The 15,652-nt window shown below is 48.9% G+C and overlaps 1 protein-coding gene across 1 annotated transcript in view; it reads right to left on the bottom strand.

The window, feature by feature from the left end:
- Positions 1 to 15,652, bottom strand: part of LOC139057468 (sialin-like) — an 85,316-nt gene that overhangs the window by 30,654 nt on the left and 39,010 nt on the right. The window contains exon 4 of the mRNA XM_070535784.1: positions 12,303 to 12,565. Coding sequence (XP_070391885.1) covers positions 12,303 to 12,565 — 263 coding nt within the window. The remainder of the gene's footprint in view (positions 1 to 12,302; positions 12,566 to 15,652) is intronic.

Raw genomic sequence — 15,652 nt, 5'->3', positions numbered from 1 at the left:
AGCTGTTGCGGATGAAACACATGTGCAAAGTTCTGTAGAGCAACCTGTTTTTGATTTGGAATTTACGAGTATATGAACTTGTTTTTGATTTCGGAATGTATACGAACCTGACATCAATTTTGTAAAGTGCAGGTAATCATGTGGGGCTCCGAATTGTTTACGCTGTAACTGTAAAAATGCGTTAGCGGGCCACGCTCTATGTTTTGACATCGGGCGATAAAGACTGAGTCATTGTGCGGCATCAGGAACTCAGGGGAGAGTCAATTTTTAACTGGAAGAGTTGCCCGTCGTGCGTGAAACTTCGACGGCGTCTCGCAATTAAATGAATTAAAGTGCCTTCTGAAAATGCTAATAATGTTTCCCGTCGATCAACGGCATCAAACGAGTTCACGTTGAAGGCATCTGTCAATTTTGGAACTGCGTTATACATGTAGATATATCGCGCATGGGACATGATAGCACTCTCCCGCTGAAAGGCTCGTGGCGTGGCTTTGACAGAGCAAATTTTTCCGCTAGTCAACTACCATAAATTGTTGACATTTAACTATAGGATTGAACATAGCGTCCCACGATATCGCCATGAATTTATCAACGGTAATAATCAAGAATGATATCAATAATTAAGGGCGATTTAGCACCGTAACACGCATATGTAGGGCTAAAACTCCCTGCATAAGTCCGGCGCCGTCGACGGCCACACGGGAGAACCGCCAAATACTTCGTAGAGCTGACCCTACCGAGACAGCACACGAAACAAAAGCGTCAGTCAAAGGCCACGTGACCTGATTCTGTACACACGTCACCCTGTTCGTTTCGGCTGTCCAGAGAATTGAGTCACACACCAAGCGGTTCTTGCCTCGAGCCCTCCCTCGTTCACGAACCCGGGCGGATCGTGACACTGGCGACGAGTACCCACGGATCGTGCCACGCCGCTGCGACGGCGAAACACCGCCCCCCGTTGCTGTCGCAATGCCGCTGTACGGAAGGCTCGAGGCGTTCGAGGGAGATGGGTCCGCCTGGCCAGTTTACGAGGAGCAAGTCCACGTGTTCTTCCGGGCAAACGACACACCCGAGGCCAAACAGCAAGACAATTTCCTGACCAGCTGCGGGACGCGCATCTCCAGTCTCCTGTTTGACCTTCTCAAGCCAGCCACGCCGCATGCTAAGACACTGGGTGAGCTGCTCGCCATACTGCGCTCGCAGTTCAACCCAGCACCGTCCACACTAATGAAGCGTTTCCGCTTCAACAACCGGAGCCGCCGGGAAGGAGAGACGCTCGGGTAGTTCGTTGCTGCGCTACGAGGGTTAGCGAGTGCCTGCGTTTTCGGGGACCAGCTGGACTCGCTGCTCCGGGACAGTTTCGTCTGCGGCATCAACAACCCCGCCATACAGACGCGACTCCTGGAGCTTCCCGACCCCTCGCTGGACGGCGTCATTAAGGCAGCGCTGGCAATTGAAGCTGCCGCCAAGGACGCCAGCGAGATAGCCCGTGCGACTGACTCACCGTCGGCGGAAGCGGCGGTCAACTAGTTCGAGACAAAAGGCAGTACCTGCGGCCGCTGTGGTGGTGCCCAATCCCCCTCACAGTGCCAGTTCTCTCAAGCACAATGTTGGCCAGGAACGCCCTGTGTCGTTTGCTTCTCGTCGGCTTCTTGCTGCAGAGCAACGCGACAGCCAGCTGGACAAGGAAGGCCTGGCCTCCATGTTCGGTGTCGAACGCTTCCACCAGTATCTGTGGGGCCGGAAGTTCGAGGCGGTCACGGACCACAAGCCGCTGTTGGGGGTGCTGGGGCCTGACAAGGCAGTTCCCGTGCAGGCATAACCTCGAGTGGTACGCTGGGCCTTGAGGCTGGCAGCTTACAGTTACCAGCTGGTTTACCGACCGGGAAACAACCTGGTACCTGCTGATGCCCTGAGCCGTCTGCCCCTGCCAGAGGTGCCTGATGCTGTTCCAGAACCTGCTGAAGTGTTCATGCTGGAGCACACGTACCCGGATGTACTCTCCAGATCTGCGGTATCGTAAGCGACCAGCAGGGGCCCAGTCCTGTCTCAGGTGGTCAAGGCGGTGTCCTGTGGGGAGGAATTGGTTCAGCAGGCCTGTAGCCACAAGGCTGCCGAGCTGAGCTTGCAGCAAGGCTGCCTACTGTGGAGTTCAAGGCTGGTGATCCCACAGTCTCCGGTCCAGGCTCCTGCAGTTGCTGCACGCGGGTCATCCTTGCATGGAAAAGACCAAGTTGGTGCCCCGGCCCCATGTTTGGTGGCCTGGCCTGGACCAGGACATCGCTCACATGGTGCAGAGCTGCCAAATCTGCCATGAGCATCAGCGGGCATCACGTCATGTGGAAATGACCTCTGTCCGTTCCCACCGACACCTTGGTCCAGTCTTCATGAGGATATTGGGGGGCCTCTGAAGGGCCATTATTTCCTGGTGGTAGTGGACGCTTTTTCGAAGTGGGTGGAGGTTCTACCTGTCACCACTCCATCAGCAGGCGCGACTATCGCAGCGCTACGAGAGGTCTTCGCCACCCAGGGATTGCCGGACGTCATCGTATCCGACAATTGTTCTGCTTTCGCAAGCACAGAGTACCTGACCTGGCTGACGAAGAACGGAATCCGCCGGATAATACTTCCGCAGGATCATAGTTCCACCATACCACTCTGCTTCGAATGGTGCAGCCGAGCGGGTGGAGCAAACCATCAAGGACAAGCTCAAGAAGAGCCAGACTGGAGATTTCCGTACGCAGATTGCCCGGATACTGTTCCAGTACCGGACCACGCCCCACTATGTCACTGGCCGTGCCCCTTGTGAGCTCCTGCTGGATCGGAGGGTCAAGACACCCGTGAATGTTTTGCACCCGGACCTTTGATCCACAGTGCTCCTGACGCAGCTGAAGCAGAAGCTGGCTGCTGACCGAGGGTACCGTGTGCAACGATGTGTGCGCGTGTCATGCGAATGCAGCTTCAACTGACGGTAAGCTGGAAACAGGTGCGGCAACGATATGCCATCCCTGGGGACAGATTTCATGTGGCTGTCGACCTACTGGTTGAAACGTCTTCCTCTAATTTTTACCACTTGAGTCTGGTTGGCCGCTGCTGGGGGACGTAAGCAGAATATAGGCTCGAGGGGCGAGGCTTTGCGATTGCTGCAGCTTCCCCGTTTCGGTTTTGCGCGCTTTGATAGCCAAATTTCGTCGTGCCACAATTGCGCAGGTAATCGCACTCTTACAGATCCAACAGATCCATCATGAGGGGGGGGGGGGGGGGGGGGGAGGGTGCTTGCTTCAATTTCCCAATTCCGATGAGCCCGCTCAAACTACAAGTTTAAAGGTTAATTATTAAATATATGCTTGACTAATTACCACTTATAGCCCGTCACCCTATGATCGCTACCACTGACACCATGTCTCCGGAGGAGCTCTCCTTTTATTTCAAAACGGCTGTTCTTAATATTGCTTAATGTCTTCGTAGAAACACCCGGTATACAAGGTGTTGGTCCTCACCATACGCGAAGCGTACTACGTACCGCAGTGTTGGAATAGCGTAGATCCACTAGATTAGGCATGTACAGAAATACTGGAAAGAGCATCCGGGTAGGGCGACAGTGGCGACACGTTAAGGCGCTCTAATAAACCGTAATACGCTGCAGACGTTCTCAAAGTCTGTGACTCTTGTACCAGGGAAAAAAAAGTTTTGGTTAGTTGTTCGTTTATTTATTTGAAATGTTGCCACCAGATACGTCACCGTCATCTGCATGACAATAAATTTTGCTGCTTCCAACAAGGTTCAGCAGAATACGTTCAGCCATGGCCTGAAAATTGCTGACCACTTTCGTTAACACTGTGGCACCGGATGTCATCTACGAGCGAATCACCTTTCAACAAATCGCAGAGGTGGAACGTGGCAGTGAACGGTAACGCTGCGTCAACACGCTTGATACGAATCTACAGATTGGATAACGAAAAACACAATTTTAGCAGGAAAGCGCTTATTCGCTTTGAAGAATTTTCTAAGAAAGCAAATATTAGGCCGAAGTTACTACAAATGAGGTTCTCACCAAGAAATTTTCATACTTGCTTCAATTTCCATTAGGTTCTTGCACCGCTTTAATTGAAATTATTACAATTTGCAGTCGGCTGACTGCAAGTTCGGGCAGAGTGTGTGTTTATATTTCTTCGTGCTCTCCTCTTTATGAAAGCCTTATAATAATCCTACTTATGTCGCTTGTATGTTATCGATGGGGTTAGAAAATTCTCGCGACCAAATATTGGTGCTCGCTCATCTCGGCGAGGTCATTTCCTTGTTCAAACATTTATGACTCGAGAACGTGAACTTAAGCTGCACTTCTTCATCCCGAGTAAGGGATATGCTTAGAATCGGATTTTTTTTTTAATACGAGATCAAGTAAGAGCTCGAAACTGGTTTTGCTGTGTCCTTCTGTCCTTCCCCTTATGCCATCACGCCGTTGTTGTCGTCCGCGGCGTGCCATTGTCGTAAGAGAACTCCCTTACCTTCGGCTTCACTCTCACGATGCTCTGATTTAATGCTCAATAAAACACTGGTTTTTAAACAGAAATTCGCTTCATCTTAGGACCCAAAGTATGGAAACCTGATTACGTCACTAGAGCTGGTGCCAAAAATTTATTCTGCTTTATCTTTTCGAACTATATATAAACGAACCACTACTATACATTCCCTAAAAGCTAACATGTCCGCTTCTACTCTACAGCATGTCACCGCAAGATAGCTCGACTATGTCTGTTTCGCAAGCTGTTGCATCGTATCAACCTTCGTGATGACCTAACCACTAATACTCGTCCACCATATTGTGTCAGACCGCATCGATCACCAAAAAAAAGTCGTTTCTTCTTCTCAATTACCTATTACGCCTCCCCCCCCCCCCCCGTTTCCTGGATTGTGACCACTTTCCTGTACAACTTGTTGCTATCTCTAACAATAAACGCTGTCTCGGAGCCTTAGCTAGCATTGTATAACTAGAAAAAATTTCATTCCGTAATAACGAGACTTACTGCATTCTGTTTATTTTTTGGCGAATAAAAAGAAAACTTCGTCCATCACCGCCAATACGGATCAAACGCGTGCCCCGGAGGCAATGTGCGGTATCAGACAAATGGGCTCACCACTACGCTATTTACTTAATTGGCATTTGCTGTATTGAGTGCAAAATTGTATGCGATGACTGTACACTATCCACTGTATGCACTAGCCAACCCCTCACACATCAATGATTAATGAATGAATTATGGAGTTCTTAAGTGCCAAAACCACGATTTGATTATCAGGCGCACCTTAGTGGAGGACTCCGGATCAATTTTCACCCCCGATAGATTTTTAACGTGCCCCTAATGCACGGTACAGGGGTGTTCTTGCATTTTGCTCCCATCTAAATGCGGCCGCCGCGGCTGGGATTTGATTTCGCGACCTCGTTCTTAGCAGCCCCAAAAAGAAAAACCACAGCCGCTAAGCCAACGCGGCGGGCACACATCAGTGGTCTACGAGTCACGGCAGCCTAGTGGCTAAGGCGTTACACTGCTGAGGTCGAGTTCGATGTAGCGGGTGCGATCACGGTCACAAGCCACATTTCGATGGGGACGAAATGCAAAAAGGCTCATGTTGAAGCGCTGTCCTGTCTGCTTTTCTGTAAAATTTTGTCTTTGTTCCAGTACTCTTCAAGATCCGTTCAACATAACCAACTAGCCCGACTTAAGTTAATTAAGTTATGGGGTTTTACGTGCCAGAACCACTTTCTGATTATGAGGCACGCCGTAGTGGGGGACTCCGGAAATTTCGACCACCTGGGGTTCTTTAACGTGCACCTAAATCTAAGTACACAAGTGTTTTCGCATTTCGCCCCCATTGAAATGCGGTCTCCGTGGCCGGGATTCGATCCCGCGACCTCGTGCTTAGCAGCCCAACACCATAGCCACTAAGCAACCACGGCGGGTAACTAGCCCGACTCGTCACCTTGTTGCAGAAATGCTCGTGAACTTAGATATAGAGACCGTTAAAGGACCCTATGTGGTAAAAATTATTCTACTGTCTTCTACCACGGCATGTATCTTTGTCAGATCGTGGTTTGGCCGCGTGAATCCGAAGAATTTAATTTTGTTGAACATCAGTGATCTGAAAAGGACCTAGTAAACGTGATGTGTACACCATTCAACAGAAAAAGAAAATATTTTTGCACCTAAAAGAGTCGGGTCCGTATGACCCAGGTTGAAACCCTGGGTCATACGTGTGCTACAAATGAACAATCATTTGACTAAACTGAAGCATCGAAGAAACAATTGGCTCAGCATTCAGCTATCGCACAACATTCGGGCTTGGCAATTTTGGGCGGGCTTTTTGTTAGCCACACAGACACCGAGGTTAGTGGCGTCTGCCCGCGCATTTCGCAGACCACAGTAAGCAATAATGTAGCAGATGAAAAAAAAAGTTTTGAGGAGCCAGAGCTATTGTTTCACGAAGGAACAAGCAATATGGCGCTGCTGTCTAGCTGTTGTGACAACGTGACGCTGCCACAGTAATAGACTTCACAGTTACAGGGAGCACTTAATTTTGCCGATTTTTTTTTCTTCAACAAACATCCCCAATGACATTACAGCACTCAGTTACCGGTCTCATTCATTCGCTTTTACTTCCGCACCACCTCTCGCGGTCCGACTCGCCGAGGGTGGACGTAGCAGCCTGTGCCGAGCGCGAAGTGGTCATTTCAAATCTCGGCAACCGAAGCCGTATTCCGATGGATGCGAAGTGTGAAAACTCTCGTGTTCCAAGCCCTTGTGTGCTGGAACAAGAACGAAGAGAACGGGTTGCAGTAGACCGGCAAGTTGGGCATAGTTGGTGAAAGTTCATTTTATAAAACGCTTGTTACTGCGCTATAAACACACGGACAACAGGACTGCGCGCGCCCTGCCCACTTCTACTTCTGTTGTCCGTGTTGTTTATAACGCGGTAACCCCCGCATTACAAAATGAAGAGAACGGGGAACGAGTTCTCGTCTATCGATACATGTGTTAAGCCCCCACCGCTCATGCGCAGAGTCTCTCAGAGCCCATGGGTCATTTGATGGCAATAAATAATCTCCCACTCAAATAATCGTCTGCTTCAGCTAGCACTATTTTCTTTGGAGTTAGCTGGTGATAGGACTGATAGATGATAGCTTCCAGAATACCGCACGATTCCAGCGAATCTGCGTGGCTTCGCGAGAGGCTTCACTGCGTCTTGTCGAATGTTCATCAAGTACGGCTGCCAGGATTCGTTTATTTTTTGTTGCACTACCAAAAATGCAAGAAAAAAAAGAACGCAGTTGAAAACGTGCGCGCAGACTGATTGCATGAGAGAGCTTTCGCATGCGGAAACTGCGCACAACGAATCATTCTGTCACAGGCATTTCCGTTGCCGTGTCCTGTGTTTTGACCCCACATATGTAATAAATAACATCCACAGTATACGTTGTCTTAGTAATTTTGTTTTGTTGCTTAAAGTGAACAGAAAGCAGGTACCGGACGTTATACATTCGTGCGCTTCCTGCTTGCTGGCTCCGATTTTAGGTCGCTAAATAAATGCATTTCTACCCGCAGCTGCAAGTGCATGTTCAGCCGTTTGGCACGTTCTGCAAGCAAGCCTGCGTCCTCAATATCAACATGGGGCCAAAAAAAAAGAAGAAAAAGAAAGACATCCCTGCAGGAGCGACCACATGCTGACGTTCTGAGCCAATCAGGAGAGCCCACGAAGTTTATTAATATCGTGCATTGAGAATTCGTAACAAGCGATGCATTGTGGAAGCGCTGCCACCCGGCGGCCTCCTCAAGCTGCTCTCAAGCAATAAATCATTGACTGTGATACTTCTGCTAACTTAATTACATTCTTCGTCACAACGTTTGAGCCAAATCTATGCCACTTTCTGGGGAACACCGAATTTGTGGTGCCTGTATAATTTCCTTTTTGCGCGTCTTTCTGACGGAGGAAAACAAAATATCTAAAGCGTAATTCTGACTTACACTGTTCGAGGCGCGACAGCGACTCCAAAAGCTACGACTTTTTTCCTTCCGAGATGACACCGCCGCTAGAGGCCAAGATATTCAAGTTAAGCAGTTCAACGAAACGCGATTCGATTCGTTGTTACTCGCTGCCTGCTTGCTTTGACTTTTTCACGAATATTTTCGGCGTTTCTAGCACACATGCGCTGAACGGACCTGCGAAGCCCCGGTCTCCACCATTTACTGTGAAAATGCTCCGAACTGGGAGAAGAAACACAGAAGGCCCGTCTGGATTAAACGAGCTGCCCGAGGTGACTGACGTCTGGTGCATGTTGATGTCATTGTGTGACCTGGCTTGCGAAGCCGGGATACAAGTCCTCTGCTAGCTTCACCCATCATTATCTCCCTTCACATTCTCTAGGCCGGATGGGCATCTTTTCGAGTACTGTTTTACTCGCTGACTCACCGTTTATAACACATTGTAACTCTGTCCATTCCTCGGAACCAGACTTGCAGCAGCATGGCGGTATCATCAACATGTCACGAGATTAATTCTACTCACGAGTTTCTATTGCAATTCCATCCAGTTCGGTCGTTCCATTGTAAATACTTCTTACATACATACAAGTTTTACTTTAAGAGATATCTGTACATCGATACAGGAGCTAGTGTGGGCGTTTTTGCACGCGTGGGTCGAATTGACAAGGCGAAACCGCCGCGCGCGTAAGAATATGCTTTCCTGATTTCACTGACTGCGATAAGCTTTACATGCATTGCACTAACCGAAATCCACTGACCAAGCTGGCGCGTCCATCATTTCAAACTTCCTCGAGCTTCATGGCTGTTAACTTATTTCATGTGCGCACTTCGTACACGAAGCGTGTCTATTTTTAAGGATTATGAGGATGCTAAAGAAATCAGTGGTTCATTGAAAAAGAAAGGTATGCGTTTCAGATGAATCAGCCTCGAAGAAGATATTGTTAAAGGGCCCCTCAACCACCTCCCATATTTTTTTTAAACATTTCAAGTAAACACGCGAATCGAGTTCAGATTGCCGTGACGATCAACGATGCCAAACGCTGCGACGCTACGTGCCGCGGGCGCGCCACAAAATAAAAAAAAACAATCCTGTGCTTCTCTCCAGGCCTTTCCGATGTCCCCAGCGCTCCTCGTTACGCCACCATGGTGCATTTGGCGATGTCACCAGAAGCAGACGCTGTCGACCGGTCGAATAAGAAGCTCCGACTTCCGGTTAGTCTGCTAGCACGTGCGCGCGCTCCCGGCTCCTCCTCGTCGCGTTGCCCGCTTGTGTGCACTTGCGAATCGGTAACTATACGGCTCGCAGCGCAAGTTCGCTCGCGTTCAACGCAGTCGTGCTTAGCGGTCTGATTAGCTGCGAGAATGGAGTCCGACAGTGTTTTGCGTTGGCTATAGAAGGCATCCGTGTGCGGTGCTTGGCTGCAAGGGCGCCGATCGGAAAAACGAAACGACGCTACACCGGCTGCCTCACGGTGACGCCCTGCGCAATGCCTGGCTTGAACACATTGGAATTCCGCCGGAAGCAAAGCACAACGGCCATTAATTGTTTGTGGGCACCACTTCGGTGCCGCGCACGCACCTGCATCGATGATGCCGTTAGCGCGGAGCGGGCTAAAAGCCAGCGGGCGAAAACAGCAGGATGTGTACCGATCCACATCGTCGCCACGATCTGTGGAAGGCGGCGACGGAGGCTGTTCATCATCTCCAACAAGGGTGCTTCGGCACAGCGTGCCACCGTTCGGATTCATCATATTGGCGAGCCTTTCTATACGTGCGCGCAACACATGGTGCATAGCGGCACGCTTCGCAGGAACACGGGCGGGCACGGCAGCAACAGCGGGTGGCCGAGAAGCGAGAAGCCGCGGTAACCGGAAGTGGACAGTGTTTTGAAAAGCGCGTTGGCGATGACGTATGTAACGTGACGTTTGAGGAGCACTCGGCGAGGAGCAGAACAGCCGACGAACGGAGCGCACGAAAGGAAAGAGCTAAGTGAGCGAGGGCCGCGTATCGATCACCAAATGCGTGCAACTTGGCTATTAAGACACCATTTCGAAAAATTCTCACGGCTGCGTGTTCATTGCAGGCTCGTGCACAACTGCAACACCACAAATAAATTTCGACCTCTGGGTAGTTTAGGGGCCCTTTAATGACATCTTAGTGGAAATTAAGAAATAGAAATGGGCATGGGCAGGGAATCTTATGAGGAGGGAGGATAACCGATGGTCATTAAGGGTTACGGACTGGATTCCAAGAGAAGGGAAGCGTAGCAGGGGGCGGCAGAAAGTTAGGTGGAGGGATGAAATTAAGAAGTTTGCAGGGACAACATGGCCACAATTAGCGCATGACCGGGGTAGTTGGAGACGTATGGGAGAGGCCTTTGCCCTGCAGTGGGCGTAGCCAGGCTGATGATGAAGACACTGAGGACACCTAAGCACTTCTCACGAGTTGTCGTGGGCAAGCGAGCGCGTTGAGACGCTTGGACGGACAGGGTACGCGTGGATAAAACAGGCTTCCGAGAGCGAATGCCAGGGTAACGTGGCATCTCGGCGATGCCCTCTACCATCACGCAACACCTGGCGCTCTATCGCTGCAGCAGTTGTTCCCTTTCTCCCGCTCCTCTCCGTCGAGGCGTGCTCGTGACGTGGCGTCGCAGCCAACGGGAATTGAGGCGTCATTTTTCGATTGTCCAGACGACACACATCGGTTTTTTAGCTCAATGGGCAATTTGATGCATTCGCATCAAAACTTATTCAATTTGCCAGGCTCACATTGGTTTAATCTTCGATTACTTACATAGTCACGCTCGTATTTATCGCTGACACGGCCACTGTCAGCACTAACCGAGGAGGGGTACAAACGTCTCCCCAAAAGCAAATCACGTCGACAAAAATGAGCCTAGCGCCACTCCGTACGGTAACTCCGTACGGGGATCCAAGTCAAGTGGCTGACTATTAGGTCTTACTATTTAAACGTACGAAGACAACACAAGAAAATAGAGAATAGATTTCTTTTGTAACTGTACAAAATCTGTTGAAATCGGCACCTACCAGTGTTCGTTAGCGTTCTGGGAAAGTTTAAAAATAAGTACTTGCAAGTCATCACCTGTCGTCAGCATAAACTACAAGCCTGCTACTGAAAACCCACGACGAGCGACTAGTGCGAAATACGTCTTTATATAGCCTCATCACCTTCCTTTATCGTATACATACCAAACTTAAGTATAATGCGCACCTTCACGTGGTATTTTTTTTGTATCTTGTAAAGAATCGTTGTCGATGAGGTGAACTTTGCAATACGTTCATCGGCGTGATGGATGCAGGCACGCGGATTTCCCGCAGTGTATAGCCTCATTGGAAAACTGGTGTGTACAGCTTCGCTTAAATATGCATAGTTGATGTCCCAATGCAACGATATCAGGCATTGAGAACCATTTCAGAAGATAACAGTCAGCACGCAGCGCCAGCAGCGAAAGCGCTGCAACCTGATATTGAAGAGAATAATGAAAGAGCGGCGGACTTTATCATTAATAGAGGGAAGACAAATTGGTCGAACCAAGCAGGCGCACTTTCATTATCATTATAAAATGTACGTAAGGAGATGTTGGCGCCTCCTCTGCTTCGACGTTCAATAAAAAGAGGAACAATCTGGGAAGAACAAAGCCATGGCAATGCAAGAGCACTCAATAGCGATTTACCGTGAGTAGTTCGCAATTCGTGACGCAAAAGGTACAAGCTCACAATCCGAGTTCACAAACCCAATGCAGTCCATGTGAAAAAAGAAAAGCGCGAAAGTGGAAAATATAATAAAAGAAGTGATGATGAGGAAGCGTAAAAAAAGCTAATCCGCCTCCCCCCCGCACCCTAACGGTGTATGGACACGGCAAAAAAAATTTCCGTGACACAGTGTTCCACGTCAAACGTGAATTTCTGCTCCGTTATGGTCCGGTGCTTTTAATTTAATCGATTACACTGTAAGTCGTAAAATCTACTGCAGGTTTTTGAATTCGAAGCCATCTGCACAGGCTGCGCAGTAAATAAGTAGTTGTTCTTTTCAGAAATTCCGTCCTCCACCCCCGCCCCCCACCCCCCCCAAAAGAAGAAAGAGAACTTTATGACCGACATGTCCATTACAAATCAGCCCCACTCAAAGCCAACTGTCAAGCTCCGTGTTTATGCGAAAGTGTCAATAAAGCTTCACGTCTGCCCCGCAGTTGCAGTGTCACGCTGTAACGTAAAACCACACAACGCGGCAGCGTGCCTATACCTGTTGCCCTGTTTTTGTTCCGTGGCCAGTCGCGTTGGCCGGCGTCTGGGCCACGCCGTGCAGGCGCGTCGTGGGCAGCGGGCAGTCGCTGGGCTTGGTCGTCTCTTGGACAGCCGTGTGGTTGACCATGGCGACCAGCGCCACGTTGAGGTTGACCCGCATGCCGTACACGTTGGCCAGGCCCAGGAAGCCCAGCACGATGAGCACGTAGCGGCACTGCACCGAGCATCCCTGGCCGCCATGGCTGCTGGCCTCGCTCAGTCCTGCGCAAGGGGGAACAGGGAAGTGTACCAGGTCCAAAATGACCAGGTGCAACGCACGACCGGAAATTTGTTAATTCGTTTTAGTTTTTGTTTGTTTGTTTGTCTGTTTGTTTACTTGCTTGATTGTTTGCTTGCTTGCTTGCTTGTTTATTGGTTCGCTAAAGAGAGAGAGAAAATAATGCAGAGAAAGGCAGGGAGGTTAACCAGAGGTAGTTCCGGTTGGCTACCCTGCGCAGGGGGAAGTGTTAAGGGGGATAAAAAGAGAAAGATTAGAAGGGGGAGATAGAAAGAAAGTAAGACAAGCACGAACGAAGCGCGTACACTACACAGCGGTAGGGGGCGGCATTCTTAGAGTCTGTCGTGAAGCCCCGTGGACCGCAAGAACCTTAATAGCGCGAGTAAGGCCTTCAACGCGGATGTTCTTTCGGAGCATTGGCCTAAAGCTTTCAGTTCTGAAAGTGGATGATTGTCCAACTGGTCCAGTACTCTGCACATCATTTGTCTCTCAGCACTGTACCGCGCGGTTCGCTAAATTATGACATCCTAATAATATAGCCCACCGAAGGGTCTTCTATTCAAATCATCAAAAATAAACCCCAGCAGCGAAGGTCGCCAGAGAGAAGGAACGAGTGCGGAAAAAAGAAAAAGACAGTAGAGGAATAAAATATGACATAGGTGAGGCGTAGCCTGGCTTACTACATTTATAGTGAAAGCGCGATGTATCGGGAACACGCGAACGTCCAGTCACACTGCGAATGACCAAGGCAGACACCATCTGTGCTGTCACTACTACGAAAAACAAAACCAGAAAGAACGTTTCACCGAGCAAATACTGAAGAACATCGTTAAAAATACAGATGTATGACATAGACAGTACATGGTCCACACAGTGAGTGAGTGAGTGAGTGAGTGAGTGAGTGAGTGAGTGAGTGAGTGAGTGAGTGAGTGAGTGAGTGAGTGAGTGAGTGAGTGAGTGAGTGAGTGAGTGAGTGAGTGAGTGAGTGAGTGAGTGAGTGAGTGAGTGAGTGAGTGAGTGAGTGAGTGAGTGAGTGAGTGAGTGAGTGAGTGAGTGAGTGAGTGAGTGAGTGAGTGAGTGAGTGAGTGAGTGAGTGAGTGAGTGAGTGAGTGAGTGCCTTATTGAAAACGAAGACATTAAAGGTCCCTTAACAGCTTTGGCCATTTTGATCTGACAAACACAATACATACAATGCGCGCTAACTATCGTGCCTGTAATGTATTACACCACTACGAGCAGCTAAAACAGCTGAAATTTCAAACCAAACGACATGAGCCCTTTTCCTCGCTGGCGCCGCTCCTCCAGCCGGAGTGTCGACGTCATTGGCACAAGCGCGCCTCCGTAATTCGCAGTATTGTGACGTCACTCACAGTAACTAGTGACTTTGTGAATTATTGAAGGCAACAGCAGTTATTTGTTTGATCCGTTCCTTCAATGGACAAATTAAAGTTCAGAGAAGTAATAAAACCTACAAGCCGAATGTCTGCATGTCTTTGTTTTACTTTGTACCGTAGCAAATGTACTTCCGTTTCGTCTGCTTGTTCCCACGTCGTAGAGTCCCGCCCGCAGACAACGAAACTATGCAATTTTGTTTCGTGTTCTAGCAGCGATCAGTCGAATATGCACACTTCTACTTTGATGTTGATTGGTATACTTAAAATAGCGAATACCGTATATTTGAGGTTCTGTAGAATGGGATTGGGGGGGGGGGGGGGAGGGCACACGTAATCGAGAATACACGTGCATTAACTAGCTTTGATGTTGACGCGGCTCAGGGCCCGCTTTTATAACGAAACGTGCTGTGGCTGTTTGTGTTCAATACGTTACAGGTAACCTTCGTAAAGCGCATAAGAAGTCGTTTTTACAAACACCGAAATCTGCCTCAATTATGCAGCAGAAATCTGAACAGTTTGTAGTCAGTAGCCAATATTAGAAGACAAACTATCGCAAGTCCGTCATTCTGCTAGCGTTGCGACGAAATCTCCGACTGCTACGCTGACTACCTGGTTTGGATACGAATTCGTTGAATGTATTGTTCTTTGTTTTTCTTTTTTTTCTTTTGCTTGTGGCTATTTGCCAGACGTAGCCAATGCCTTTTTGCGACCTAAGCTTAAATGTCTATAGGAAAGAGGGCACGAAAAAGTGCGTCACCACTGTTGCTGGACTGCCATCCACATCGGACGCTCGGATCATGTGCTTAAGTAAGCTTCTTGCGCCGTTCTTCCATGCACTATAGAACACATGCCAGAACAACCAACGGTGCATTATATCTGGCTGTCGAGTGGCTGATTTTGAGATCTAAGTTGCGAAAGTGTTTTTGCCACATCAGAGACACTGCTGAAAAAGGTTTTAGAGAAAAAGAAAAAGGGTGAAAAATAAAAGGAGAAAACCAGTACGTTTCGACGGAGAATCAAGCCCTGGAATGTAGTGTGACAGGCGGACACATTACCTCATCGCCACCACTGAAGATTGAGAACGTGCTATATTTAGTTGTAATATTAACCACAGCCTCAAAATTGTTAATTTGGGTAAATAAAAAGAAAAGCGTTCACCTGACGGATCCGCTATTATGCCATATGTTTAGGGCGACAAACTGCATTGTTGCCGCGTACGCTCAAACTAGCTTTAGACACTTCGACGACGACGACGACGACGACGACGACAATAACAACAACAAAAAAACAATTATTATTATTATTATTATTAGTAGTAGTAGTAGTAGTAGTAGTAGTAGTAGTAGTAGTAGTAGTAGTAGTAGTAGTAGTAGTAGTAGTAGTAGTAGTAGTAGTACACGGATGATCAGTTTGCTGCAAGAAAATGTGTGCGATGCAAATGGCATTGTTTGAAAATAATGGTCTTACCGCAGCCGTGGTCTAACGGTTAGGGCGTCCGACTCGGCTGCGGGAGGTGGTTAGTTCGAAACCCACCGCCGGATACCCACCGGTAAAATTGGGCACAGGCGTACCCCGGCCAGGCGCCCGGCTTTACTGGGTGTGCGCCTGGGAGAGGCCTCGCAAACCCCGCTGCGCCCCTCCTCCCCTCGGGGTTGGATCGGCAAAAACCCTGTTTCG

Source organism: Dermacentor albipictus, chromosome 3 (assembly GCF_038994185.2).
Source record: "Dermacentor albipictus isolate Rhodes 1998 colony chromosome 3, USDA_Dalb.pri_finalv2, whole genome shotgun sequence".
Lineage (NCBI taxonomy): Eukaryota > Metazoa > Arthropoda > Arachnida > Ixodida > Ixodidae > Dermacentor > Dermacentor albipictus.
Note: the sequence above shows the minus strand (reverse complement) of the source record. Positions and strands in the feature narration are given on the sequence as shown.